This window comes from Asparagus officinalis, chromosome 1 (assembly GCF_001876935.1).
Source record: "Asparagus officinalis chromosome 1, Aspof.V1, whole genome shotgun sequence".
NCBI lineage: Eukaryota > Viridiplantae > Streptophyta > Magnoliopsida > Asparagales > Asparagaceae > Asparagus > Asparagus officinalis.
Window position 1 is genome coordinate 31,897,137 of NC_033794.1, and position 27,016 is coordinate 31,924,152.

At 34.1% G+C, this 27,016-nt stretch overlaps 1 protein-coding gene across 2 annotated transcripts; it reads right to left on the reverse strand.

The window, feature by feature from the left end:
* Positions 886-18,421, reverse strand: LOC109822462 (ATP-dependent DNA helicase 2 subunit KU80). Of its 2 annotated transcripts, XM_020388662.1 has the most exons (13): positions 18,206-18,421; positions 18,039-18,131; positions 17,899-17,950; positions 8,671-8,802; positions 7,862-8,265; positions 6,365-6,651; positions 5,571-5,766; positions 5,246-5,452; positions 4,202-4,369; positions 3,784-4,113; positions 1,981-2,111; positions 1,852-1,907; positions 886-1,257 (listed from the first exon to the last, which is right to left on the reverse strand). In XM_020388662.1, exons 1-13 carry the CDS (start codon positions 18,218-18,220, stop codon positions 1,223-1,225), a joined length of 2,106 nt encoding a protein of 701 aa, XP_020244251.1. In that variant the 5' UTR covers positions 18,221-18,421; the 3' UTR covers positions 886-1,222. The 2 variants fall into 2 exon arrangements, with proteins under 2 accessions (XP_020244251.1, XP_020244256.1); XM_020388667.1 differs by lacking the exons at positions 18,039-18,131; positions 18,206-18,421 and having other exon boundaries at positions 8,671-8,823; positions 17,899-17,929.

Genomic DNA, 27,016 nt, shown 5'->3' on the forward strand with positions numbered 1-27,016 from the left:
CTGGGATCCTCTACTAATACTAATATTTTCTAATGAGAATTGTGAAGAGTTGGGAGAGGGGCCCACAAGGATGAGTGAGAAAATGAAAGGCTATGATGAGAATGAAAGGTTATGATCTCCTTATTAAGAGATACTAAGAGCTTTTCATTAGTAGAGGCTCCCAACGAGGAAGACACCTGTAGTTCTATCATTTGAGGATGGGCCCCCCTATACTTTAGCACAATTGCGGATAGGCCCCCTGTAGTTCTATCATCTGAGTGGACCAGAACATTTTCAATTTTCCCACTATCTGGAAAATAGTATTTGGATTCAGTAGAAATACTGGGAGACAGATGTATAGAGCGTGATGGGTATGTCAAGTCAAGTCAAGAGCAAAGCCATCCATGCATCTATATGTGCATCATGTCACATGGTGATGTTTGGACACTAAGGCCCCTTTTGGCAAAGGGTTAATGAAGAGGGGTTAAAGAGAAGGATTAATGTACTTAGCCCATTTGATAATCTGAAAGACTAAATTATTAACCCGTTAAATAAGTTTTATTTTAGCCCTTATGATCAGTTTTAGTGTTTGGGAATAACAATGATTTTGATTATTTTCTTTATAATTAGAAGGGTTAACTCTTATTCTATCTAAATAGGAGTATTAGTAAACCCCTCATTTTGAGGGGTTAACTCATTTTAACCCCTCTAAAGGGCCCTTCTATATTTTTTATGTTTGGCAAATTATGGAGGGTTAACTCACTTTAACCCTTATATAGATTTGTTGTGTTTGCCAGGTTAAGAAGGGGTTAAATCTCCTTAACCCCTCACTTAACCCTTTGCCAAACGGTACCTAAAGTAACAACGTAAAACTTAACAATATTCAAAGTATTTCTGTCAGCCAAAAAAAAAAAACATTCAGAAAGTTTTTGATACAAAATAGTGAAACTCTGAGAGTATTTATAAACCGAAATCGCATGACATTTTCAATGGTTGGAGTGGCAAGACAAGAGAACCAAGAAAAAAAGAAACTCCATATCTACATGCGCAGCAGTTTCTCTCAAAATGCTGTATTATATTTGCAAATGGCCATAAGTTTCACAGTTTTCTAGCATTCTAATAACACTGAAGCCCTAACGTACAAACCCATGGAAACGCCCTGTTGCTTCACAGTTCTGGAGATCTTTTGAATACACAGCCTCAATAACAACCGGACAAGTTAAGCCCTTGACCCAAGCTGAATTCAGCTTGTCAAAATTTGGCTTCTGGAGTCTGAGTCTGCAATCAGTGTGGTTAATCCAAAATATAATTTGGGTTAAGTTTGACAAAGCAACCAGGAACTTTGGGTTATTTTGCACAAAACTACCATAATTAATTTATTGCAGAAAATTACCATGAACTTTTCTTCAACTGCGCAATCATGCAACAATGATGCCCGCTTGAGGCATGTGCAAGTGTGGTGTGGGGGGAGGGGGGGGGAGTGGGGGTGGGGGGGGGGGGGGGGGTTGCATGTGTATGTTTGTGTATTGGTGGCGGCGGGGACTGGGGCGGGCGGGGGGGGCGGGGGGCGGGCGCACGCGTGTGAGTCGTGTCTTTTGTCTGCCTATGTAGACAAGGGTAATACAAACCATTTATCCAAGATGTTAATGCCATTGACAACATTCAATAGTTCAGGATACTTTTCTGTAATTTTGAGAGTTATTGATAATTTTATCTGATAAAAAATTGTTTATACTAGTTTTGTGCAAAATTCCCCAGAGTTCAGCGTCATTTTATAAAATTTTCTCTCATCGTTTCCGTTAGGAATGAGAAACTAGATATGCTTTGCACAAGCGAAAAAGGTGAGTATTTACAGGAAGTGAGTTTCTGTACCTCCATATAACTCAGTTTTCACTGGGAAATTTTTGGCTTCTTCCTCAGTCACTTCACTGATAAAGCATGCAAGAGAGTTATAAACCTAAACGAATCCATGAAGATGATAAGCTCTCACTTTAAACATACCTGTCAGCTGCTTCACTTTTGCTAATCAAGGTGATGCTTTTAGAAGCAATAAGGTTAAAAAAGTCAACAAGGTCAGTAGTCTTCCATTTTTCATAAATGTGATGCAGATATCGATTGAACTCTTTTGGCTCCTAGAGAAGAATCATAAGCATATTAGTTAAATAGGTGAATATACAAATGCACATCATATTCCTAGGAAAACTAAATAGAATGACCCTAGTCAAGAAAGAACTACAACCTATTGCTAAATACCCATACAAAGACAAATATAATATATATATATCTATATTATATATATATATATATATATATATATAATATATATATATATATATATATATATATATATATATAGAGTTAGAGAGAGAGAGAGAGAGAGATGATGAAGGCAATTCTTATGTGCAACTTAAGTGGATTGGTCCAGCAAAGTTGTATCCATCATGTTGGCTTCAGGGATTCCTTGCATGATATGAAGAAGTCTTTTATATATATTAAAGAGTGGATAGAAAGCTTTGGTCGAACATAAGGTTGGTGTGCCACTTAATTGACATAAGAATCATTCTGCTCTCTCTCTCTCTCGCTCTCTATCTATATTTATATATATAAATATATATATATATATAATATATATATACTATATATTATATATATATATATATATATCAATGCGCCGCGCGCACACACACGTGTGGGGAGAAAATAAAATATATTAATGAGCTAATAACCCATTTTGCAAAATGAATACCCATAAAAGACTATATACACACACAGTGTGTGCGGGGGAATGGATATGAGCTAACAACTCATTTTACAAAATGGGCTGCCAGCTCAATGCCATGTGAGCCCCTGCTAGTCACATCGGAGTGGGGGCTTAGATGGCAATGAGCAGGTAGCTCATTTTGTATTATCACTCTGACACTAAACCAGAGGAATAAATTCAACCGTAATCACTTGTAGTGCGGATGTGCGATGGGAACAGTAGAAGACTAGAAGGGTACATATTTCAGAAATCACAACCCCAAAAAATAAGAGTTGGCATCTGTGACTATTCTTCATTATGGAGTATACCAACTACAGTTCACCAATTCTCATCTCCTAGGGGGATGATGTGAGATATATGGGCATTAAAACATGAAATTCCATGAGCAAGAATGTCCGGTTTCAATAAAATGAACGGACTACATGCTGGTAGGACTATGTCCTCTAAAATACAAGAAGTTTCTCTATGTTAAAAGAGGCCCATAACTCCGGAAAATAAAATTCAAACACTAAAAATCTATATTTAGTTTAACTATGTTCATTAAAAGGCTTCTGAATCTTAGATATTCAACAAATAGATTTAAGGCCGCCACATGTGCATTATGCATAAATAATATGTAGTAGTTGAGACCCAATATTTACTAACACAACTCTGTTTAAGAGGATTCACAAATATTACTAGTTTGATGAAACAAGAAGAGACAATCATTTTTGCACGAGTTACAGAGGCACAGTTTGCAAAATATTCAGATTTTCCTTTAAATTCAAAATCCTTGTATCATTTTCTTATAGTTTCATGACAATTTCTATATATGTCATTAATGTTAGCTCAATCTTCAACTGATACCTATGACATATATCAACATGAAATAAAATATTTCCAATTGCGTTCCTGATGAGATTGAAAACTTTGAGCTTAAATGCAGAATTTATAATGACTTCGTATCGGGAAAAAGATTAACAGTAGGAGAAGTAACTTCCCAAGAGATAGGAAAGTCACTAAACTACTATAAGAGTTTCATAAAATGCATGAAAGAAGGTTACCTGTTCAAGAATGCAACCTCTACGAAGAGCAACTAAACATTCAATTGCCTTCGGATAAGTGTTCCCTTCATAAGAATTTTCTAGCAGGTTATATATATAATCCTGCATCTCTTTGATTGCTTTTCTAACCCACTTTGAGCTATCTCTGCGAGCTATCATGGCTTCAAAATCTTGGACAGGGTTCAAATCCCCAATTTTCTGAACCTTTTCCGGAGATGAGTTCTCGATCAATTTTGCACTTCCATTTTCAGGAACCTTACTATCAGCACCCACTTCTTCATCTGAAACTGAGGATTTCTCTCTCCAAGCTCGCTTAGAGGATTTCTTTTTCTGCAATGCAGGCACGTCTTAAAATGAGAAAAACATTCCATACTTCGTGCCCTTAAAATTGCAAAAATGCACTAGGAAATGGTAAGACCTTGGGATTCTCCTTCAGCTCAAATTGGGTGCGAAAATTTTCAATCACAGGTTTACACTCTGATAACTTTTCAGGATCAGGTTCAGTTATCCTCTTAAGACTTCTGTCAAGGGAAGGAACCTCCGCCTCTGGCAGCCTTGATTTTAAGTGAAGAAAGCGATAGAAGCGCTGCATATTTATATTATCACCAGCTTGTCAGGAGAGCGATATCCAATTTGCCAAACATTTCCAACCATAGTTCAATTCAAGAGCAATATCAGTAATAATATATTTTCACGGACTCTATCAAAAAACTTAAAACTTCTGCAACTATGCCTTAAAATAATGAAAATATAACTATATTAGTGAAGTTTAGCTTCCTGTATTATTGATTAATATGCATTATGCAACAGGATGTTCTTTATATATATAATTGATTAATGATGAGAAGTCAAGATGTAGCCAAAAAAAACTATCAGATGCAATAATAATTTGAGAGGAAGAAGGCTAGTATAAGGTCATTAGGCTTGAGTATCTTGTGTTGAACATGTTGACCCAGTTGTTTTGTGCATATGAAAATAGGGTGGCTATGGGCACAAGCCTTTATCTTGAACTTTTCTATTTTCTTGAGATGAAACCCAGGCCACCTACATATCGGTTCAGTTCCCAAGCCCAAATCCATGTATAGGAAATAAATGTGTCAGGCTCGGACAAAAAACTGCTTCATTCTAAGCCACAATATAAATAAATAAATTCAGCATAATATTTACTTTTTAAGATGAATTAGCCCAAGAACCCAAAAAAAAAAAAGAGGAAACTGTCAACATCCATATTAAAGATAAAATATTAATCAGTCTTAGGATAAATTATATTGTTCAGTGAATGAAGTTTGGAAACAAAATAAATTCCAACACTAAAGCAAACATACCAAGGTAAATGTAAACAGTCAAGATAAATTTTAAATTTTTTTAAACAATCATTTCTAGACATTAAATCATACAACATGAAAGGAACTAGAATGATATGCAGCATAAAAAGTACCAGAATCTCTTTCAAGCCCTTTACCTCTAAGACTGGATTTGGTGTAAAATCAGGCTGCAATGCTTCTTCTTTATCATCAGGTGCAAGATTTAGCATCTTAACAAGGTTGTCTGCTGCCTCTTGCTGTTGCTCATTTGGTTGCCATGATGAAGGAAAATTACTAAATGATGGGAACTGAAACTCCCGAATATCCTCCGCAAATGGAAGTGCATTGAAGCAAAATGAATCTGGCTGCTCAAACAATCCATGTTTTTCTTAAATGAATGAACAAGCAAAGCATAAACTAGATCACAGCCTTATTGAGTAAGGCAAGAAGAACTCATGGAGAAGAAAAAAAGAAAAACCTTACAATATTATCCTTGCAGGATATGTTGGGTGTCAACACACCGACAACAACATTTCCTTGACCTTGCCTCCATACACACCGCAAAATTGCAACCTTGTTCATTTGTTTCATTGCTCTTGCTATGGCAGAGCATGCAACAATGGCTTTTGTATTGCCCGGTTCGGGAATAAAGATGTTGACATCCTTCATATAATAGTGCCTTCATCAAAGTTGGAAATGAAAAAAAATTAAAAAATCATTTTTCCGAAAAGTCTCCAAAGAATTTTCATTGCCATGAAACGAATAATTAGCTTTATGACATGAGCTGAAGTATTTTCATATAAAAAGTTTCAGCAAAAATCAGGCAGAAGATATAGTCAAATCAAAGCACAAATTTTCATTGACTTCAAAAATGCATATTTAATACAGTTAAAAGTTTTAAGGATATGTTGGTGGTCTCTCCTAGTGACCTTGATACTGTGCAAGCTTTTGCTTAAGGAATTTAGTTCTGAGATGTAAAATACTTCGTGCATCCTTCTCCCTAATTCTAGCAAAGAAATTTATGTTCCTACATAAAACGTGTATGCATGTATGAATTCTTCAACATTTATGTAAAGAAACTAAGAAATATTTCTCATAAGTAGTAACTATTCATCATAACTAAACCATAGAATTATGTGAGGCATATTCCTGCCATAGAATTATATGAGGCATATTCCTGAGATGTGCACATTTTCAAGGTTTCTTGCAAATGAAAGACATAGCAATCTGTTACTAACTAATAATCCATTTCATAGTACGGTAAAGTAGATTTTCACCGCATTATGTTGGAGGCATCTGTAAATCCTAAGACCTTCACACTTTTCTCAGGTTTAAACTTGACTGCCTCCCATTCTGCAGGTGATATAGGAACAACTTGTGGTCCATAACGATAACCCTTGATTCTTTGCTCTGGAGGAACAATTTTCTCAGGGTTCTCAATGCTTTTGTATTCAAAATCCATTTTGACTTCATGAGTGGCATATCTATCAGTTGGAGGTGCTTTGTCAGAGAATTTCTTCAATGTAGGAAACTTTTCTTCTGATGTCTTCTTGTATACCCATACCTGCATTAAAGAACATGAGAAGTAGAAGATTATAAAGATATATTTTTACAGTAAAGCAGAGTTTACATTGGCTGCATTCAAGTAATATTTTGCAAATCAGTTTTATGTCTCATGACACCAATACTAAGTGATGCCACAGAATGGGTAAACATAATAAAAGATCAACCACATGACTGCAAATGTGATATAGGAACAAAAGAAAGGTCCAAAACACAAAGCTTAATCATTGACTGCACAGCTATAATGCATTTTGGACATGAAGTTGTAATTGTCAGTTTTACTAATTGTTTCCAGCATTCTTCTAAAGTAGGTCAATAAATATTTCATTCAGATAAGGAAAAAAGAAGTAATTGCTCAAGATATAGTAGTTTTCTACTCTTGTATTTTGTATTTTTTAATGAGGTTTAGATTTAGAATTCATTTTTTTCCGAAAATCCAATACCAAACAAGAATGGCCAAGAAAACTGATTTTTCTTCTGCTTCTGGCCAGGGCCAAACCTGAAACTGAAATCTTTCCGCATAGAACCATGGTGAGAAGACTGTATGTTTTTATATAGGCAAAAGAACTTTGAAACAAAACACATCACATATTATACTATCCAAATATATTATGTGAATAGAAAGAAATAATGCAATAAGAAAAGCTCGGGTTGAAAAACCAATATAAACATGATAGATCTCTTCAGGAGGAAAAGAGATTAGTTTAGATGATCGGGGTCCAATTTTCCAGTGATAAATTAAAAATATACAAAAAAAAGTAATATGAAAACATTATCAAGTTGATAAGGAATTGTTAGATAGTACTACTCATCAGTGAAAAAGAATACCTACTCAATAAGACATTAAGACTTATTTACTCATAGAAAAAGGTAAAACTGAGTATCACATAACAATCTAAATGGATCCAATGCAGTATTAACTATATTTGAAGTCCTTATCCCATTTACTTGAGTGCGATCCATACAATCAAAGGAGATCTTTTCGAATTTGAGAAAATGTGCACTTATAAAGTACTGCATAAGCATAAACGCGTCCAGATGCCAATATTTAGTTGAATATACTTGTTGTATTAGTGAAAGCAAAAGAAATGCATACATACAAGTCTTCAACATTTGAAAAAACCAAACACTAGTAGAAATGCAGAAATGCATAAATGAAATTCAGTAACATTCAGTTAACAAATAATAAAGTGATTAGTTTGCAATATCACCTTGATCTTCATCGTTGAACTTAACTCCAGATCTCCTCTATATACAGTAACTGGGGATATATTTCGAGTCCGAAGAGCACCTAACAACGCTGTTGGGTTACTAACATATATGGCTTTTGCTTTTGTCTTCTCCGTGAACAGTCTTAATAAAAAATCATTTTCATCAATTATCTTCTGACTTGCAGTTTCAGATGAATTTTCCCTGATAATGACACAGTCCAGCCTCATTCCATGATCTTGCATCTGTTGACAAACAATGTGAACCTGATCTTCTTTTGTTCCTTCACTTGGAGCTTTAATTGGATGTTTTGCATCAGTAACAAGACAAAGGCGTTGTTTTCCCTTGTTTGTGATACCATATTTCTTAATTAACATATCCATTCCAACAATAACAGCATCCAAAACTAGCAGAGAGTCAAGGAAAGTAAAACAAAGACTATGAAGAAAGACTAAAACAAATAAATAGGATTCCTGTAACGGCAGGACAGCTTTGTTCATGCAAAGAAACAATCCAAACGAGCAACAGCAAGAAGCATTGCTAGACATAAGATCATAGAGAAGCCCACTATCTTTAGATGAAGACTTAAAGCATGCCTTTCAAAACAGGAAGCATGAAGCACCAGATACTTTTACAAGTTAGTGAGAGCTCAAAGAACTTCAAGATAACAAATCCGATGAAGATCAGGTAAAAACATATTTGACGTGAATGTGGCACACTTGTGATTATAACCATGTGAAGTAGGTGCACCACCTGACAACCAAAATGCAAGATATGCCTAAAAATTCCACAAGAAACTGATATTGGATACAATCACCATTACCAGTCCCTCTGGGAAGATTTTGTAGTATATCAACCGCATCCACATCTACAACTTTGATATTTCGTTTAACTACAACATGTTCATAGCCACCAACTTCCTTCTCCAGATCATTGTCAGTATCTGAGAATTCAACAAATTACACTGCATGAATAAGCAACAAATCTCAATAATAATAACGTATTAGATGCCAAACTATATATCATACTGAATCTCAACCCAATATAAGGCATGCTCACAGCACAAGCATGCATGTGAGCATGACCACAGATGATTAATTTCAATGCACTTGTAGACACATCCACACCCACATTCATCCAGTCGGATGAACTTAAGGTACATAGAAAATTGAATAACTGAATATGCTGTTAGTAGCATGGAAGAAAAGTGTTGTATATAAAATGTAGCATCTAACTATTGATATAGGAATATGCCAATAAATATTGACTTAGAACCATTTTCAAGCATATATCACAAGACAACAACAGGATAACATTACATTAGAATATGTGTATGTAATTATAATAACAAAGAGAGTTTGTATACAAATCTTCATGTGTCCAAGAGGCTAAACAATTACTTCTAATAATAAAACATATAATGATTACATAAATGCTATTTTGTGACATACCATGCAACCTTATCACTATGCAAAGGGAATATAACTTGGCTCTTCAACTTTATACAAAATAAAAGACATGTAGACATAGTTTTATACATGTCAATATTTTATATCACCTTCCAGTATAGTCTTTGGTGTATAAGTGAAAACAAATAGATATTTTGAGCATAATATGATGACTAAATGTCCAAGAAGTATAATGAGTGTTTTAATCTAAAACATGCATTATATAATTGACGACATGTGTGAATGAGCATATGCACATATCCAACAAGTGTCCAAGGAAGTACCGGTTTTCAATACAGGTGTTGGATTGTCAGACACCGTTACGGATTCATGAATTGCTCATGCCTAATGAAGAATAATCTACTCCCCAAGCATCCGATGCCTATAAAATTTCACCCTAAGGGATTAATGTTAATTACAACCTCTTTTGGATTTTATTTCGTGATTTACCACAAGTATTGTTGAATTGTGATGTAGAACACACTGCAGACATATTCATGGAGAAACTGCACTATTAGAAGCCCAAAAGCGGACCTGACAGAAGAAAATAACTTGTAACGAAGAACATGTCATCTCTCCCAAACTATACGTCGAAATTGGACGAATTATATATGAAAATCGCATGTTTTTTTCAAGACGAAGTCAACCAAACTGATTGTTATTTAGTTTGTCGCCGTCTGTTTCAGAAATTCCCTCCAGATTGAGAGATATCAGAGTTTTTATCAATTTTTTTACTATTTTATATAATATTTTAGGTGTCTATTTTGATTAGAAAATAAAATTTAATTTTAAATTTGACCGATTTTTCCCCCAGTCATAACGAGTCTTTTAAGGGGAGTTTTGTTATTTTTATTTTTGGTAAAATTCGGGTCCTAGTAGAAGTCTCATTTGCTTTCTATTTAAGCCGAGGATTATAAGCCCAAAAGGCATAACCTCTTTATTGTAGTTTTTTTGTGGATTCAAAATTCTTCAGGATTCAAATATTATTCTTTGTGAATTTAGAGATCAACCCTTAGTGAATTTTGAGGTTGATTACTTTCGCGTTGCGTTAATTGGTATCAGAGCCATGTTTCTTCGGCCCGATGGCAGGCAGCAAAACCCCTATTTTCTGAACTGAGTTCGATGAGTTGAAGGCCGATGTTAATCAGACAAAAACTACCATAGATCAACTTGCGTCGGCAATGGTGCGTCTGAACATGGTAGGAGTTCAAAATCGCGTTAATGATCGCCAAAGATGTGATCTGACTCCACAGGATGAATTCAACAGTGACAATGATGACTATGAAGCCCCACACTGGGGTTATGATTGCAGAGACCACTAATGATGGGACAATTATGATGTTAGAGGGTTCAAGATGAAGATGGATCTGCCATCTCTCAACGGGCAACTCCATATTGAAGAATTTCTTGATTGGATTGCAGAGGTGGAGAGGTTTTTCGAGTATATGGAGATCCCAAATCAAGGGAAGGTTAAGTTGGTGACCTACCGACTTAAGGGTGGAGCATCTACTTGCTGGGAATTAGTATGCATGAATTGATCTCGTTAACAAACGTTGAAAATCGATAAGTGGGAGCAGATGGAGAAGTTGCTGAAAGCCCGTTTTCTACCTAGTGACTACGAACGAGTATTGTATGGACAATACCAAAATTGTAAACAAAATATGAGAAAAACTGATGAGTGCAAGTAGGAATTTTATCGTCTGGCATCCCACAACAATTTGAACGAGAACGAAGCCTAATAAATGTCTAATTATATCGAGGGGTTATGGATAGCAATTCAAAATCGTGTGTCTTTGCAACGGACATATATTTTGGTAGACAGTCATTCGAAAAGGTGGAGCGATAACTTAGACGGAACAATCGAGGATTATGGGCAGCTTCAGAGGATTCATGCACAAATTATAATCGTGGTGGGAACAAACAGTCCCAATTCGTCCTAATCAAGATTCTGCAGTTTAGAAGGGTACATGACCGGCAACAACAACAGCAAAGAAGGCTACACCGGCAAATTCATATGCTTAACAAGATCCAATCAAGTGTTACAAATGTTGTCAACCTAGTCATCGATCCAATCAGTGCCCTAAAAGAAATACTGTGAATGTGATGGATCATGGCGAAGAGGATGCAGACCAAGATGACGTTGAAGGCTATGGCAATGAGGAGGTTGAAAATCCTAATGATGGGGATCAACTTTCGTGTGTTGTGCGACGATTGTTACTAGCTCCAAAGACAAAAGAACCGCCTCATAGGCATAATATATTCCACACGAGATGCACTATGATGTAAAAGACTTGTGATGTTATCATTGACAGCGACAATAGCGAGAATATTGTCTCTCGGCGTATGGTGGAGAAATTAGGTTTGAAAACAGAGAAACAATGCGGTACTTACAAGATCAGTTGAATTCGTAACAACAATAACATGCAGGTTGATGAAGTGTGTCGGGTACTTTTTCCATTGGCTATAATTACATTGATTAGGTGTTGTGCAATGTGGTTAAGATGAATGCTTATCATATGCTGGTAGGTAGGCCATGACAGTTCGATGTTGATACCACGCATAGGGGAAAAGACAATATTTATATCTTTACGAAGGATGGACGTCAAGTTGTGCTCATGCCTCTTACATAGAAGGGGCTAGGTAGGATAAATGTTGCTGAAAAGAAGACATTTTTGGTTGTTGACAATGAATATTTCATAAAAGATTTGAAATAGTCTAAAAGAGATTTATGCTCTTCTTGTATCAAGAAAAAAGGATTCTACCCCCACTAAAATTCCAGTTGAAGTGCATACCCTCTTGTAATAGTTTGATGCAGATATGCCAAAGGAACTTCCTGCCGAGTTACCGATGCTTTGAGACGTCCAACATCAGATCGACTTCATCCCTGGATCACGCTTATCAAATCTGGTACACTATTGGATGAACCTGAAGGAAGGAGATATCTTACAAAAATAAGTGAACGATCACATCCAGAAAGGCCATATACGAGCTAGCATATGTCCGTGTGTCGTGTCGGCATTACTTGTCCTAAAGAACGGAGAGTGGCGCATGTACGTGGATAGTAAGGCTATTAAATAAGATTATCGTGAAATATCGATTTCTTATCCCTTGCCTGGAAGACATGTCGGATATGTTAGCGCGACCAAAAGTATTTTTTAAAATTGACCTCTGGAATGGTTATTATCAAATTTGCATTAGAGGAGATGAGTGGAAGATTGTATTCAAGACAAAAAAAGTTTGTATGAGTGGTTGGTCATGTCTTTCGGCCTTTTCAATGCTCCTAGTACTTTCATGCGGTTGATAAATCAATATTAAAACCCTTTATCGGCAAGTTCGTTATAGTTTATTTTGATGATATCCTAATTTATAGCCAGAATGAGTCTGTGCATCTGGACCACTTGAGGGAGGTGCCAAAGGCTTTGCAAGAGAACAAGTTGTATATCAATTTCAAAAAGTGTAACTTCATGACCAGTAGTCTATTATGCTTGGGTTTTGTAGTCGGTGCAGAAGGCATTCATGTTGATGAGGAAAAGGTGTGTGTTGTTCGAGATTGGCCCAAGCCAAAGATTGTTAGCGAAATTCATAGCTCTCATCGTCTAGCAACCTTATACAGGAGATTCGTCAGAAACTTTAGCAGCATCGTTGCGCCAATTACTGAGTGCATAAAGAAAGATGAGTTTAATTTGGAGGAAGATGCAAATCGTAGCTTTGCACTAATCAAGGAGAAGTTGTCAACAGCATCAGTGCTCGCATTTCCAGATTTTCAAAAGATGTTCGGGGTTGATTGTGATGCGTCCATCGTAGGAATTGGTGGCATCCTATCTCAAGAAGGATGTCCAGTTACTTTCTATAGCAAGAAACTCAATGAAGCTTGGCAGAAACTAACCACATATGAGCTACACCACAGTCCAGTCTTTGAAGTATTGGGAGCACTATTTGATTTTGAAAGAGTTTTTACTCAACACCGACCATTAGACCTTAAAGTCCATCAATAGTCAAACTACTATCAATTGTATGCATGCTCGATGGACAGCGTTTCTGCAACATTTCACCTTTGTTTTGAAGCATAAGTCTAAACAGCAGGATAACGTTGCAAATGCACTCAGTTGGAGAGTTGCTTTGTTGGTGACTTTACAGGCAGAAGTGACTAGATTTCAATACATAAAGGAGCTCCATGTAAAAGACGAAGACTTCAAGAAGGCTCGAAACAACTGTCTAAAGAAACAATAAGCCAAAAGTTTTTATATCCATGATGGTTATTTATTTCGTGGAGATCAGTTGTGCATACTGCAGAGTTCACTAAGAGACTAGATCATATGAGATCTTCATGCTGGTAGGTTAGGAGAACATCTGGTGCGTGATAAGACAATAGCTTCCATTGAGGAGAGATACTACTGGCCTCAGCTGAAGGAGACAAAAAATTACATACAGCGTTGTCCAGTTTGTCAAGTTACCGAGGGACAGTCCCAAAACACAGGATTGTACACTCTATTACCTATTCCTGAAACGTAAAGTTATCGATAGTGGATAGCTTCGCGTAGCGACGCTAAGACTATTTGGGGCCATTGCGACAAGATAGCGGTAACAAGTATAAAGTCAAATAGCGATTTAATTTAAATATGTATAAATATTTTAAAAAATAAAAAAAATTAAGAAAATCTAAAAGTGCATATTTAATGATTTAAAGAGATCCTAAACATGAAATAGACATGTAATCATCACATAACACTGAAGATGATTGGAGGAGTCAAAGAGTCATCATCTTTAAGAAGAGGAGCTGAGCGGGGAGAAGACTGCAGTAGGAGCTCACGATAAGACGAGGTGAGAGGAAGTGTTGAGGGAGATCCTAAAGGCTGTGGGAGGCGACGGGCGGTGGGATGCAGGGGTTACAGATCGAGTTTAATTTAAAAAAATAAACCTCAAATCGCTTTTAAATAACGGTTAAAAATGGATTTTGCCCATAATTGGCCGCAATTCACTGCTACGTAGCGCTATTAGCCGCTTTTATGAGCGAAAAGCGCATATTCAGTAATATATCACTACTGTTGGATGATAGCGTAGTGGGAAGGAACCGCTAACGCTATTAGCACCATTATTGTAGCGTTATTTATCACTATTTATTACAGCGCTGATACGCCATAGCATGATATCTCGATGGACTTTGTATTGGGACTCTTTAGAATCCAACAATGTATGGATTCTGTTTTTATTATGGTTGACATATTTTTTAAAGATGGCACACTTTATTCCATACAAGAAGATAGCAGATGCTAGTAACATTGTCAATTTTTTCTTTCGGGAGATAGTGTGTCTTTATAGAGTGCCAAAGTCTATCGTCTCTGATCGTGATTCTAAGTTCTTATCCCACTTCCGGAGGACATTGTGACAACAATTCAATACTTCACTCCAATTTAGTACTGCTTACCACCCTCAAACAGGCGACCGAACTAAAGTGGTAAATCACACTCTTGGTAACCTTCTCAAATCTATCTCTGACGATCGTCCAAAGCTATGCGATCTTGCTCTGGTAAATGCTGAAATTGTTTACAATTACATGGAGAGTTAAACTACAAGGAGAACTCCCTTCGTATTCTATATAGGAGGCTTCTGAACTATTATCTTGACTAATTCCACTTCCTAAACTTTTGGGACAGAGTATTGTTGCAGATCATATAGCTAAAAAGATACGAGTTATCCAATAAGAAGTGAAAGAACAGATACAGAAGTCTAATGTTAAATACAAGACGGGTGTTGATCAACACAGGAGGAAGAATGTGCTTGAGGAAGATGACATGTTGATGGTGTTTCTGTAAAAAGAGCGTTTTCCAATGGGAATTTACATTAAGCTAAAGACAAAAAAATATAGCTCATGCAAGATACTTAAGAAGATTAGCGACAATGCTTATGTCGTTAACTTTCCTGAAGATTTGGCTATTTCTCCTAGTTTCAATGTTGCGGATTTGTTTGAGTATTACTCGCCAGAAGGAACAACTTTTTATATTAATATAAGCTCGGGGTCGAGCTCTTTTCAAGCAGAGGAGACTGGTGTAGAACACACTGCAGTTATATTCATGAAGAAACTGGACCTTCAGAAGCTTAAACGCGGACCCTGCAGAAGAAAATAACTTGCAATAAAAAATGAATAATGTCATCCAAACCATACGTCGGAATTGAACTAATTATATATGAAAATTACATAATTTTTTGAGATGGGGTCAACCAAACTGACCGTTGTTCGGTTTGCCGTTGTATGTAAGCGAAATTTCCTCCGGGTTGAGAGATATCAAAATTTGTCAATTTTTATTATTTTAGGTAATGTTTTAGGAGTCTGTTTTGATTAGGAAATAAATTCGATTTGATTCTAAATTTGATCGATTTATTTCCCCAATCACAGAAAGTCTTTTAAGCAGAGTTTCATTATTTCTATTTTTTTGTAAAGTTCGGGTTCTAGTAGGAATCTTGTTTGTTTTTTATGTAAACAGAGGATTGTTAGCCCTAAAGGCATAACTTTTTATCAATAAAATTTTCTCTTTATTATATTTTCTTTGTGAATTAGAAGATTGTTTTTTGTGGATTCAAAGAACCTTGATGGATTCCAAGATTATTACTTCCGCATTGTATTAAATCGACTAATGAAAAATTATAAAAATTAAATTAACTAATATGGTTGTTGTGAAAGAAGTACTGGAATCTATTAGACATAGGAAGCATGAAGCTACCGGGGTTGAGCTTCATATTGAAGTACTGAAATTCAAGGCTCGAATCCACATGCAAGATTCTACCTCGAAAATGGCTTAAAAGAAGCAACATTTCAGGTCATTGCTCTAATTGCAGACCATTGATGCTGACCACTTTAACTACACCAAATTACACATAAATCATCATCGTGTATTGGTTATCATCGTGTATTGCTTACCTTGTTTAGTGTTTTAAATGTCGGCCGCCATGTCCGACATGACGGCCGACATAGCGGCTCTCAACCCAAACCGCCACGATATGTGACATTTGAAAGCGCATGGTGTTTTGGGGACTAATTGAGGACATGTGGGCTAGAATCAACAATGTCGGGCGTAATTTCAAACCAAAAATTATGCCTGATATGAGGGTTTTGTTTTTTGAGTGCTTGGGTTGGGTTTTCAGGTGGCTACAAACCTAACCCGACCTAATAACAAGCTTAAAACACCTAAATTTCTCCTATGCTTACCGTTTAGGGCTTCTTTTCCCACAATCATTCCTCTTCAACTTCGTCCTCCTTCAACTCTTCCTCTTCGACCCCGCGTCTTTTCCAAAGTTCCTTTCGTATTTCTCTGGTATATACTCTCTCTACTCTCTCTCTCTCTCTCCCTTTCTCTAAGCTATCTCTCAAGTTCTCTATCTCTCTATTTCAAGAAAAATTAGGGCTTTCACTATTTGAACGAAACTAAGGCTTCCACTGCACAGGTACTCCTCCTTCTTACTCTCTCTCTCTCTCTCTCTCTCTCTCTCTCTCTCTCTCTCTCTCTCTCTCTCTCTCTCTCTCTCTACCTCTCAATCGATCTCCCTTAGTTCTCTCTCCACTCGTTCTCTCAGTCTCTCATTTTCTCTTAAGTCACTCTATCCCTCTCTCTCTCAATCTATATCTACATCTCTCACTCTTTCTTTCTCCCTATCTCTCTACATCTCTCTCTCGATCTCTACCTCTCCCTCTCCGTCAGTCTCACATTGTCCCATCGTCCCTATCCATCTCAGTCTCTCTTTCTCTCTTAGTCTGTGTTGTATTAATTGTTGGACTTCTGGTCATTGTTAGATATAGATATTATCATATTAGTCAGATATTTGAGTTGTACACTTAAAAATATGTTAGATATTTGAGTTGGAATGTTGATTTGTTTCATATAATTGAATTGATATGCACTAAATATTGGATGGTTTCAAGATGCAATCGAGAATCAAGTTTCTACAATGGGTTAGTGACTCTAAATATCATGTGTTATTTACTTTTATGTATGTTTAGACTATAGAATTTATTAAGTATGTTTAGATTACATTTAGGACATTATATTATACATATGCCCGATATAATGTCAATCTGAAATTTAGTACATTTAGGACATTTAGTATATATCCTTCGACATACCCCGATTTTCGCTATCCCACATGGATTTTAGTCATCCCGACATGAACCCAACATTTGACATTTAAAACCTTAACCTTGTTGATGAGACTTGCTACTTTCTGCAGTGCAAGCGCATTTTGGTTACAGTATTCGTGCATTACATGGCCAAGTACTAGAAATCTTTTTATTATTGTTTTTTTTAACATATTGGAATTGTTTCCAGCTATTAGCTTCATACTTCTCTTCAAATAACTAGATTTGAGAAATAAATTTGTAGGAAGCAGACCTACATGCATTGAGTTTTAATGATGTGGCTTGGATGTCCGACTCGGAGGCAAGTCTAATAACAAAACTAAAGCTAAAAGGTTATGCAAAAAATTCCCTTTCTCAGAACATAATGCTAACAATACCAGTGAACAAAACATGAAAATCCTCTTTTCAGAATATTCTTCAACTACTCGATTTTCCAGTGTGAAATTTTAAAAGTAGAATTTACCTTTTGTACCGAACAAGATAATCCCCACTTCATCACTCTTGCCAAAAATTAGCTGAAAAAAAATCAAAACTCTTTAATGATCGGAACCCAAAAACTAGGCATAGACTTAACATAAAAAACCAACGTCAGCAAGCAGTTACCTTCTTCTGCACGAGCATGGAGCAGACGCTCTCGACTTCAGGAAGAACCCCGTGCGTAGAAGGGCCCACATCGATGAGCAAGATCAACGCTTCCTATATTTGGAGATCAAATCGAGATCAAATTTCGAAGAAACTAATAAAAAAAATTAGGGTTTAGTGGAGACTACCCTGCCGCGAGCCATGGGGGAGTGATTGCGAGGCCAGGAGTTGAAATGTTGAAGAGATTTTAGGCGGAAAAAGATGGAATTTTTGAGCTGATTTGATTTGCAGTGAGGGTAATTTCTAGGAGACGGAAAAGTTTCGGGGTGGTGGTGTAAAACTTTTTTATTTGCAGAAATGGTCCTCCTCGTTCTCCTTCCCGCCTACGCCAATGGGGGAAAGAGGGGTGGAGATGTGAATGGACGCATATGGCCCAAGTGAGCAAAAATGGGCCGGGTTTAAGATGTGCCGGATCTGGGCCTATCAAACTTTTGTCCAGCTGGCAAATTATCTAATGACGTCTCATTTATTCTGAAAATTCATGTTCCTCTCTGAAAACCTGATGGTTTTTTTTTTTTCGTAGCAGCCCAAGAGGTTGGTTCACTTTTGGGCATGATGTGGGTGCTCAAGTGGAATCTGGAGCATTCTAAAAACTTGGATATCTAACTACAAGGAGACAACTAGTTTGATATAAGACTTTTGTCATCAATTAGAATATTTTTCATAGAAGTGGAGTAATTTTAAGCATGGGATAATTTTTTAAAGTGGGATATTTTAGTGGGATAATTAGGAGTAATTTTTAAAAAAAGGATATATTAGTGGCACAAATTAAGGATAATTTTCAATATTCAATAAGCATATAAGTCATGCATTTTGATAATAAGACTACTATTTATATATTTTAAAACTTACTATTTATTAATAATAATTATTTACGTGAGTGTTAATTAATCTTGAAGAACTATTCGATAGACTATAAGATATTTTTAGTTTTATTTTTATTTTTTGGAATTACTATTTTAATACAAATTAAAAAAAATAAAGTTTCCCCTTTTCCTTTCTTTTTCAATCTGCTAGAAATCATTCCGTCATCTCTCAATTTTAGTTAATTTTTAATAAAACATAAATTTTGTGTTTTAAATTTAACTATACAATTCTAATATTTAATAACAAAATAAAAAGTAACATTAAATAGAATAGTAAGAGGACGTGTGATCTAATTTTATTGTGTGATTTTAAGATGATGGAGAAATGAAATATGAAATATAAAGAAACAAATAACAAAGTTTTAGTTTTTTACTATCTAGTTCTTGTTTAAAACTTAGAGACTAGAACTCTCTCTTTTCTATATACTAGTTGGATTGCACGTGCAATGCACGTGATAATTTTTTAAATTTATTATTTTATTATTGATTCATTTTATTAAGATTTCTTTAATTTAAACCATGTATCAAACATATGGATAGAATTTAAAAATTCAAAAGGATTGAATAATGAAATTACATTTTTCTTTAATCCTACTTATTTCTATCTTCTCAAAACAATTGATAGTCATGCAATAAACAATAGAGATACTATAAGTATCTCTCTTTATCATTGGATATTTTGAGCTTTAATGGTTCCAAATTTCTTTCTAACGGTAAGCTACTTATACCTATTACGAGCGTGAGATTTTCTGATTACATGTCTATGAAATTCATCGAATCAAAGTAAACTGCAAGATTCTTAAAAATTGCGAAGATAGTATAGAGCAAGAATTTTTGAGAAGGCAAAGAACCAAAGAATCATACTCTTAAAATAGCAGTTCTATCTTTGATAAAATCAATTGCAGATGAAACCAAAGGTGGAAAACCATGAGACTATAACTAAAAATAAACAAATTGTCTTTCCAGATATGGATCAGGTTTAAATGATATTTACTGTAGAGTTCACTTTAGATTGGGCTCCAATAAGTTTCTTATTAGAATGAAATTCAGATGTCGCATAGATCCACTGAACCTAAACTTATCATAGACTAAAAACAATGACATATAGAACTATTGATTCATCAAAGCCTCTTTTGAATTATTTGCTACCCGTGTTTTTTTAGTAAGCTGTCTGTATTTATGGCTTATTCCGATGTATGACGACGAGAAGGGTCTCCTAACCAACCACTTGTTCTCCCTTCTGTACCATCTAAATTAAAGTTTTCAAGTACAAAATTTAGTAAATGCTAGTCTGGGAAAGGTATTTTTGACAGTAGTTAATAAAAATGAAGATATTATAAACACATTTTATCTATGTTAGGTCTAAGAACAAATGACCATGTTAATGAAATACAATAATTGGCACAGAAGCACTTGGTCAGGAAATAGATAAAACATGTATTGGAGCAAACATGAAGGAGGAAATTTTTTAATAAAAAAGTTAAACATAATGTATTCTATGACATAAACAAATGTAACAAACTTAATAGCAGACCCCCAAAGGAACAGTTAGCAAAACAACGACCAGATTGCCTATTAACATTACCAAGAATTGGTGCCAACCCAGAGTAGGTCCTACTCCAGAACTCTGTATAGAAGATAAAAAATGAGCAAGATGTTGATATGATAGAGAAAAAGAAATCAAAACAAATGAAAACCTATCTGCAAGAAATTAATAAGCCTATATATGCAAGACTTACAAGAGGTCGTGGAGGAGTGCTAGCAATTTGTGATTGGTACTTCAATATAGTCCAATCAAACACATATTCAAATAGAAATCTTGTAGATTATGATTCAACATCATTCAACATCTTGCTTGAGAATTACAGATATCTGAACCTGCCATCAGCACAAAATTCCTCATCAATATGAACAGTATGAGCTTATCCTCGTGAATAAAAAGGTCACAAAATATTCTTTTAAGTTATGAATAATAATGTTTGTCGTCAAACCGTAGTGAACGGCTGTAGTGGAAGTTGGATGCAAATTATGTAGGCTATTCACGGCATAATGCCTGAAGATAATATGTGAATGTTGTCATGATTAAAATATATATATCTATTTAGTCATTATTAAGAAAAGTATGAAAATATGTTAGGGTATGTCGGAGTGGTGGAGTCCTAGGCGGCAACACAAAATGAGCGACCAAAATTTTCCCACACATACACAATTGAAATACCATAAAGTATAAATTGAGAAAATTATTTGATACTGATAATTGAAATACCATAAAGTATAAATCAGGGCAAAAGTATAAATTTACTGGTATTGAGCAAAGATAATTAAAATACATTTAATGCACGTGTATCCCAATTGGACTCCACCACTCCGACATACCCCAGCATTTTCCCACACAGCTAAGCCTGAAGACGAATATCTTAGAACTTGAAACTTATCGGAATATTATAATCAATTTTATGTGTAGAGAACTTCTTGAGCTTTCCAAAAACATATTATAATAAGGAATCCATGAAGCGAGTCAAAAAATATCGTCCTCCAAAGTTGCATCTCGAAATCTAGCTATCTGAAATTACTCGTTTTTCTTCCATTGTTCTGCTTTCCCATAATCGGATTTCTTTCGAAAAACATCAATTATTGCCTCCACATCATAATTTTCCTAAGATTGAAACAATGGTTTAAACTAAAAATTAGCATAATAGTTTATGCCTCTGTTGTTAACAGAGTGCTAGTATTTAAAAAGTTCTTGACAAACTTTTCAAAACATCTAGTTTACAGGTAACTCGTTTCTTCTCTGCATCTGATCTATTTATGTTTGAAAACTCCTCATATTTTTTCTTTTATTTTATAAAAAAGGATCGTCGGTACTATTACTGACGGGGCAACCCCATGACCACAGGGTGTCGGAGGTTGCCAGAGACTGTACTGATGGTTGGACTATTATTATTATTAATAATTATTATCATACATTTTTACATTGAAGATAGACTATAAACACAATAAAAAGCTTAAAATGAATTTTTACTAACCTCACAAAGGCTATGACGTTAAAAGTTGTACAATATGGTTTAGATTTATAAAGGTTTCAATAGCTTTCTAAATTCCATAACTCCTAAAACCTAAGACCCTGATAGATTCATGCATTACAATTTACAAAACTTCCTTAACCATAATAAATTCATGATTTATAACCTACAAAAACTTTCTTGTTTTCCTTAATTTTCCATAACTTCTAAAACCCAATGACCTTAGTAAAATTCATGCATCATGAGTTACACAACTTTCATTCAAAAAACATTATTCTAATTGAAAGGCCCGCAAACAGAATAAAACTTTAATTAATAGTAAAATCGATGCGTAACATACTAATTAGAAAGCTATAAATTAAATAATTACGTTCTAATGTGTAATGTAAAAAAATGATTTTATGTATAAATTTACTAATTCATGTATTAATCTTACTCCACAAAATGGCACACAAATAGTTCTGGTATAAGAACATTCCAATGAGATAATTTTTATAATGTATATCATGCTTTTAATTTTTAAGAATGTCAACAATGAAAGTATTAGAGAGATTATGTTAACACATAATGATAATTTTATATTAATGTATCATGCTTTTAATTATAATGAATCAAAACAGTTCGCATAATCAAGCATTATTATCTTTAAATTTCATAACGAAAAGTTAGAATAACAAAATAAAAACAACAAAAATATAAACTGCTAGGCAATGCTAGAGTTGAGAGGATGTTGGCAAGTGTAGTGAAGGCATCGACCTCTACGGATCTGATAGTCAAGTTGTAGTCACACGAGGGGCGAGCGATGTAAGAGCATCAAGGGTGCAATCACGATCCAGGCAGGACACTGGTCGAGGGAATGGGCCGGAGTTGAACTGACTACATGAGGGTGATAGGCAAAGCCGTAAATGGTCTATTGAGAACCTTAGCCTTTTCCGTGCCTTTGGCAAGGGCTAAACCGCTAAACCAAGCATATGCTAATGACACAAATTGTAAGAGCTATTGATGAGAGGAAGAGAATCATGCAATCGAGGTTTGATTTTACGATTTTAGGAATTTGGCTTAGTAGATGATGTGGTAGGTTGAAGAGAATGAGTGACTTAATTTATAATAGAAGATGGGATGAAAGAGAGATAAGTGAGAGGAAATGAAACTGATTGAATTATGGTTGATTAATATAAGTTATAAACGAAGGTGGTTATGAGAGAAAAGAAGTTGAATGGGTATTGGAGGTAGTGGGTAATTAAATTTTCTATATGTTTCTCATCATTTAAATCTTTATTGATTAGTGGCCTAAGTTCACAAAGCACATGTTCACTACGCACAGATTAGTTTCTACTATTATTACACATAAATACCAATTAATGGAGAATGTAACTCTCATGTCTAATAACGGTGAATAGAGGCGGTAACTCATACTAATCATATATTTATAGAAAAAAAATAATAGGAATAAGGATAGTCATATTATTTGAAGAGGTTAAGAGTTACGTGAGGTTTAAGAGGTTTTATTATGTGATAAGAAATGTTTTAATCATATGGAAGATGAATAGATGAGTAACGGCAAAAAAAAGATATTAAGTTAATGAAATGAAAGATGATGATAACTTTGTTATATTTACAATAGTTGAAGGGTAATTTAGGGTAGAGAAAGTTTTTTTGGAACTCCCTCTTTTAAAGAGTAGACTAGTTGAGATGCACGTGCAATGCACATGATTGAATATCATGACTATTTAAATTGATAAAAATAGAGTAAAAAAATAAAGTTTTTTGTGCGATTGATCATCAACGTAATAATCTCTCTCAAATAAAATATTGTCATTATTTTCTTCAACCCAGACTGTGACCACGTGATCTACTATTTGTTAGTTATAAACACATTAATTTAGTAAAATACGTCTATTTATTAGTATCTTGAAGTCTTCAAAAGATGGACGATCATTCAATTCGTAAAAGAATTTTGCATATGAACTTACTTGTAATATGTCCATTAAACTTTTAGTTATGGTTTGACTCATATTCACCTTAACTTTTAGTTATTATACAAGGTCCCTATCAAATCTTGCCCCAAACGATGTGAATGAAAAAGGCTATTATAACTCACTTGCCTAGGATAATTGTATTGTATATAGGATACATAACTCATTTGGAAAATCCACATCTGTTAAGTGGATTTTGCTGATGTGAGAGCAACATGTTAGATGCTCGTACTTAAACTTTTTGGCTCTATAAAAGACACAAGGATTTGGTGTGCATAACTTATATATCGTAAAGAACATATTGATTCATGAAGAATTTTTCCTAATAACGATATTATTACAATGATATTACCTTTTCTGATGTAATTCTCTTTTGCTAATCACTCAATTGGCTATATTTAATTTTTATAATACCAGAGGTTAGAATATTCTCTTCTATTTAAAAAGTATTAACATAATTTTCTTAAACAATATATACACATAGTAGAAATAGTATATACTTCAGTTCAACTCAAACATTGGCTTGAAGCCATTTAGAGTGAGGTGTACTTTTTACGCTAGAATGGTGATATAATGATTACACAGTCTAAAAGTCAAAGAAAAAATTTTTACAAAGGAAAAGTAATTTAATATATCAAATTAAGAACTAATTTATAAATTATATATGGGCAGTGCATATAGCTATAAAAAGTAATGTATATATCTTCATAAAAATTTCATAGTGAGTGACCAACTACAATCATCCTAATTTAAGCATAAATAATTATTATTTTAGTTACTAAGTTAATACACGTAATTATAGAATAAATCTCCAGCAAAAAATAGGAATTGAGATTGTGTTATGCTGTAGGTAAATAAATAAATGTTATTAGAGATCCTCTTTATATTAAATTTAAAAGTAATAATTTAAATTATTAAGCACCAAATATTAGCTCATGTGAGAAAATAAAGTAATCTATGGTCTATATATTTATAGTTAATCAATCAAATGTATTAAAATTATGATGACCACAGTTAAAATTATATGGTGGGTTTACGTACATTAAATATAATTTATAAAAAATAGTACATTAAAGTCAAAATATTTTTAACCACTATATAGATTGTTTGGAAATTTTTACATATATAAACTATAGTGCATAGGAATAGTGATGTGCGCACTTAACTATGGTCTAATAATCTTAAGAACGATTTACTCTTTAATATCATCATTAATTGATGTATCTGTGCATTACACTGAAAACACAATGAAAATTTAGAAAATTACAAAACAAACATCCTGAAAAGTTTTAAAATTTATAAAAAATACCCTAAAACTATTAAACATACATTAAAATCAAGTAATTACTAAAAATCATTAAAAATTTTCAAACTTTGGAGGGGTAATTTGAAATGTACTAAACTTTAAAGGTGTTTTTTTTATAATTTTCAAATTTAATAAATTTTCAATTAGTTATGTTCTTTTCAAAAAAGTTATGGGTTATATTTACCATGAAATTTTTTTCCTAAACCTATACTTTTAAAAGGTGTATGATATTTTTTACAAATTTTTAATTTTTTAGGGGTTGTTAGTAATTTTGCATATTCATTTTAGTGTCTATAGGTTATAAATTTTTATGGTGTTTTTTTGTAAATTATGAATTAGTAGGGTTTTTTGCAATTTTTTAAATTTATAGTCCTTTTCTACAGATTGTAAATTGTTTATAGACTATTTACAATTCCTATGCTTTCAATTTACTAATAAATTTGAAACTCTTAGGGTGTTTTTTGTAAATTTTGAATTTTAAAGGTTTATTATAATTTTTAAAACTTTAAAGGTATTTTCTATAAATTATATAGGGGATATTTGTAATTCCTATATTTTTAATGTACTGTTAGGTTAGAAATTATCAGAATTTTTAAATTTTATAATTTTGAGGGTTTTATTTTGTAATTTGTAAAAAGTTGAGTGTGTATTACAAATTTCATAAATTTTCGGGGGCTGTTTGTGTTATTTGTAGGGTTTTAGTGTGTTTATAGGTTTAAAAATTTTAAGGTTTTTTTTATAAATTTTGAATTTTAGGGGTTTTTTGTAATTTTTAAAACTCACAAGATATTTTCTCCAAGGTCAATAAACTTTTAGTTTCTAGCTAGCATATGTTTTTTAGATTTCTTACTAAATTGAAATAAGAAAAATTTATAATTTTTAAGTTTCTTTAATAGAATTTTGAATTTGTAGGGGCGTTTTCACAAATTTAAAAATTTGGAGAATATTTTTTACAAAGTCCAAAAATATTTAGGAGCTGGCTGGCATATATTTTTTAGATTTCTCTATGAACTGAAATAAGTAAATAATTTGAATTATATAAAACGTATCTCTTTTATCCAATAACATGTTAATTCTCATTATGAATTAAATAAATCATTTAGTTCCAATTCAAAGAAGATATGATAATTAGAATAGATTAGGATAACAATGTAATATTTAAAAAAAGCTAAGGGTAATATTGACCATAGAAAGATTTTTTCAAACTCGTACTTTTAAAAGGAGTATGAAATTTGACAAAAGTGGGATAAATGTTTACCATTATCCTAGTTCTACTTTTTATCCCGTTCTAGTTGACTAACAATGTATAATTTTAGGGATTTTTACTTTTAGGTCCATTTGTTTACTCTCATTTATTTTTAAACCCACCCAATATTGTTTGTTTCTCTAAGCCCAACTCTCTTTCTGTATTTATCTTTAAACCCAAATTCTAAAATACAATACATTTAGTAATTGTATTTATACAGAAGCAAGGTAAAAGCCCTAAAATACCCCTTTCCCATATAAACGTCTCTCTCCTCAAAATTCCCTTTCACCCGATTCCTAAATTAAAAAAAAAATCCCCGTCGCCCGCTCCTGCCGCCGTGACCCAGCTGTCGCCGTCGACTCCGTCGCCCGCTCCTGCAGTAGACTCCGTTGCCGTGACCCAGCTCTCGCAGTCGCCGTTGTTGCCCGTCCCAGTCATCATTGCCGTCAAAGTCGCTGTTTCAGGTATTGATTTCTCACGAGCATTGGCTGGGTTGCCGTCGAACTTTTTTATTTTTGATAT

Coding starts and splice junctions, on each gene's coding strand:
- LOC109822462 (XM_020388662.1), bottom strand. Junction 8,266..8,670: donor AGGGACTGGTAATGGTGATT/GTATCCAATATC, acceptor ACTCTCTGCTAG/TTTTGGATGCTGTTATTGTT. Junction 5,453..5,570: donor TATCCTGCAAGGATAATATT/GTAAGGTTTTTC, acceptor TTGTTTGAGCAG/CCAGATTCATTTTGCTTCAA.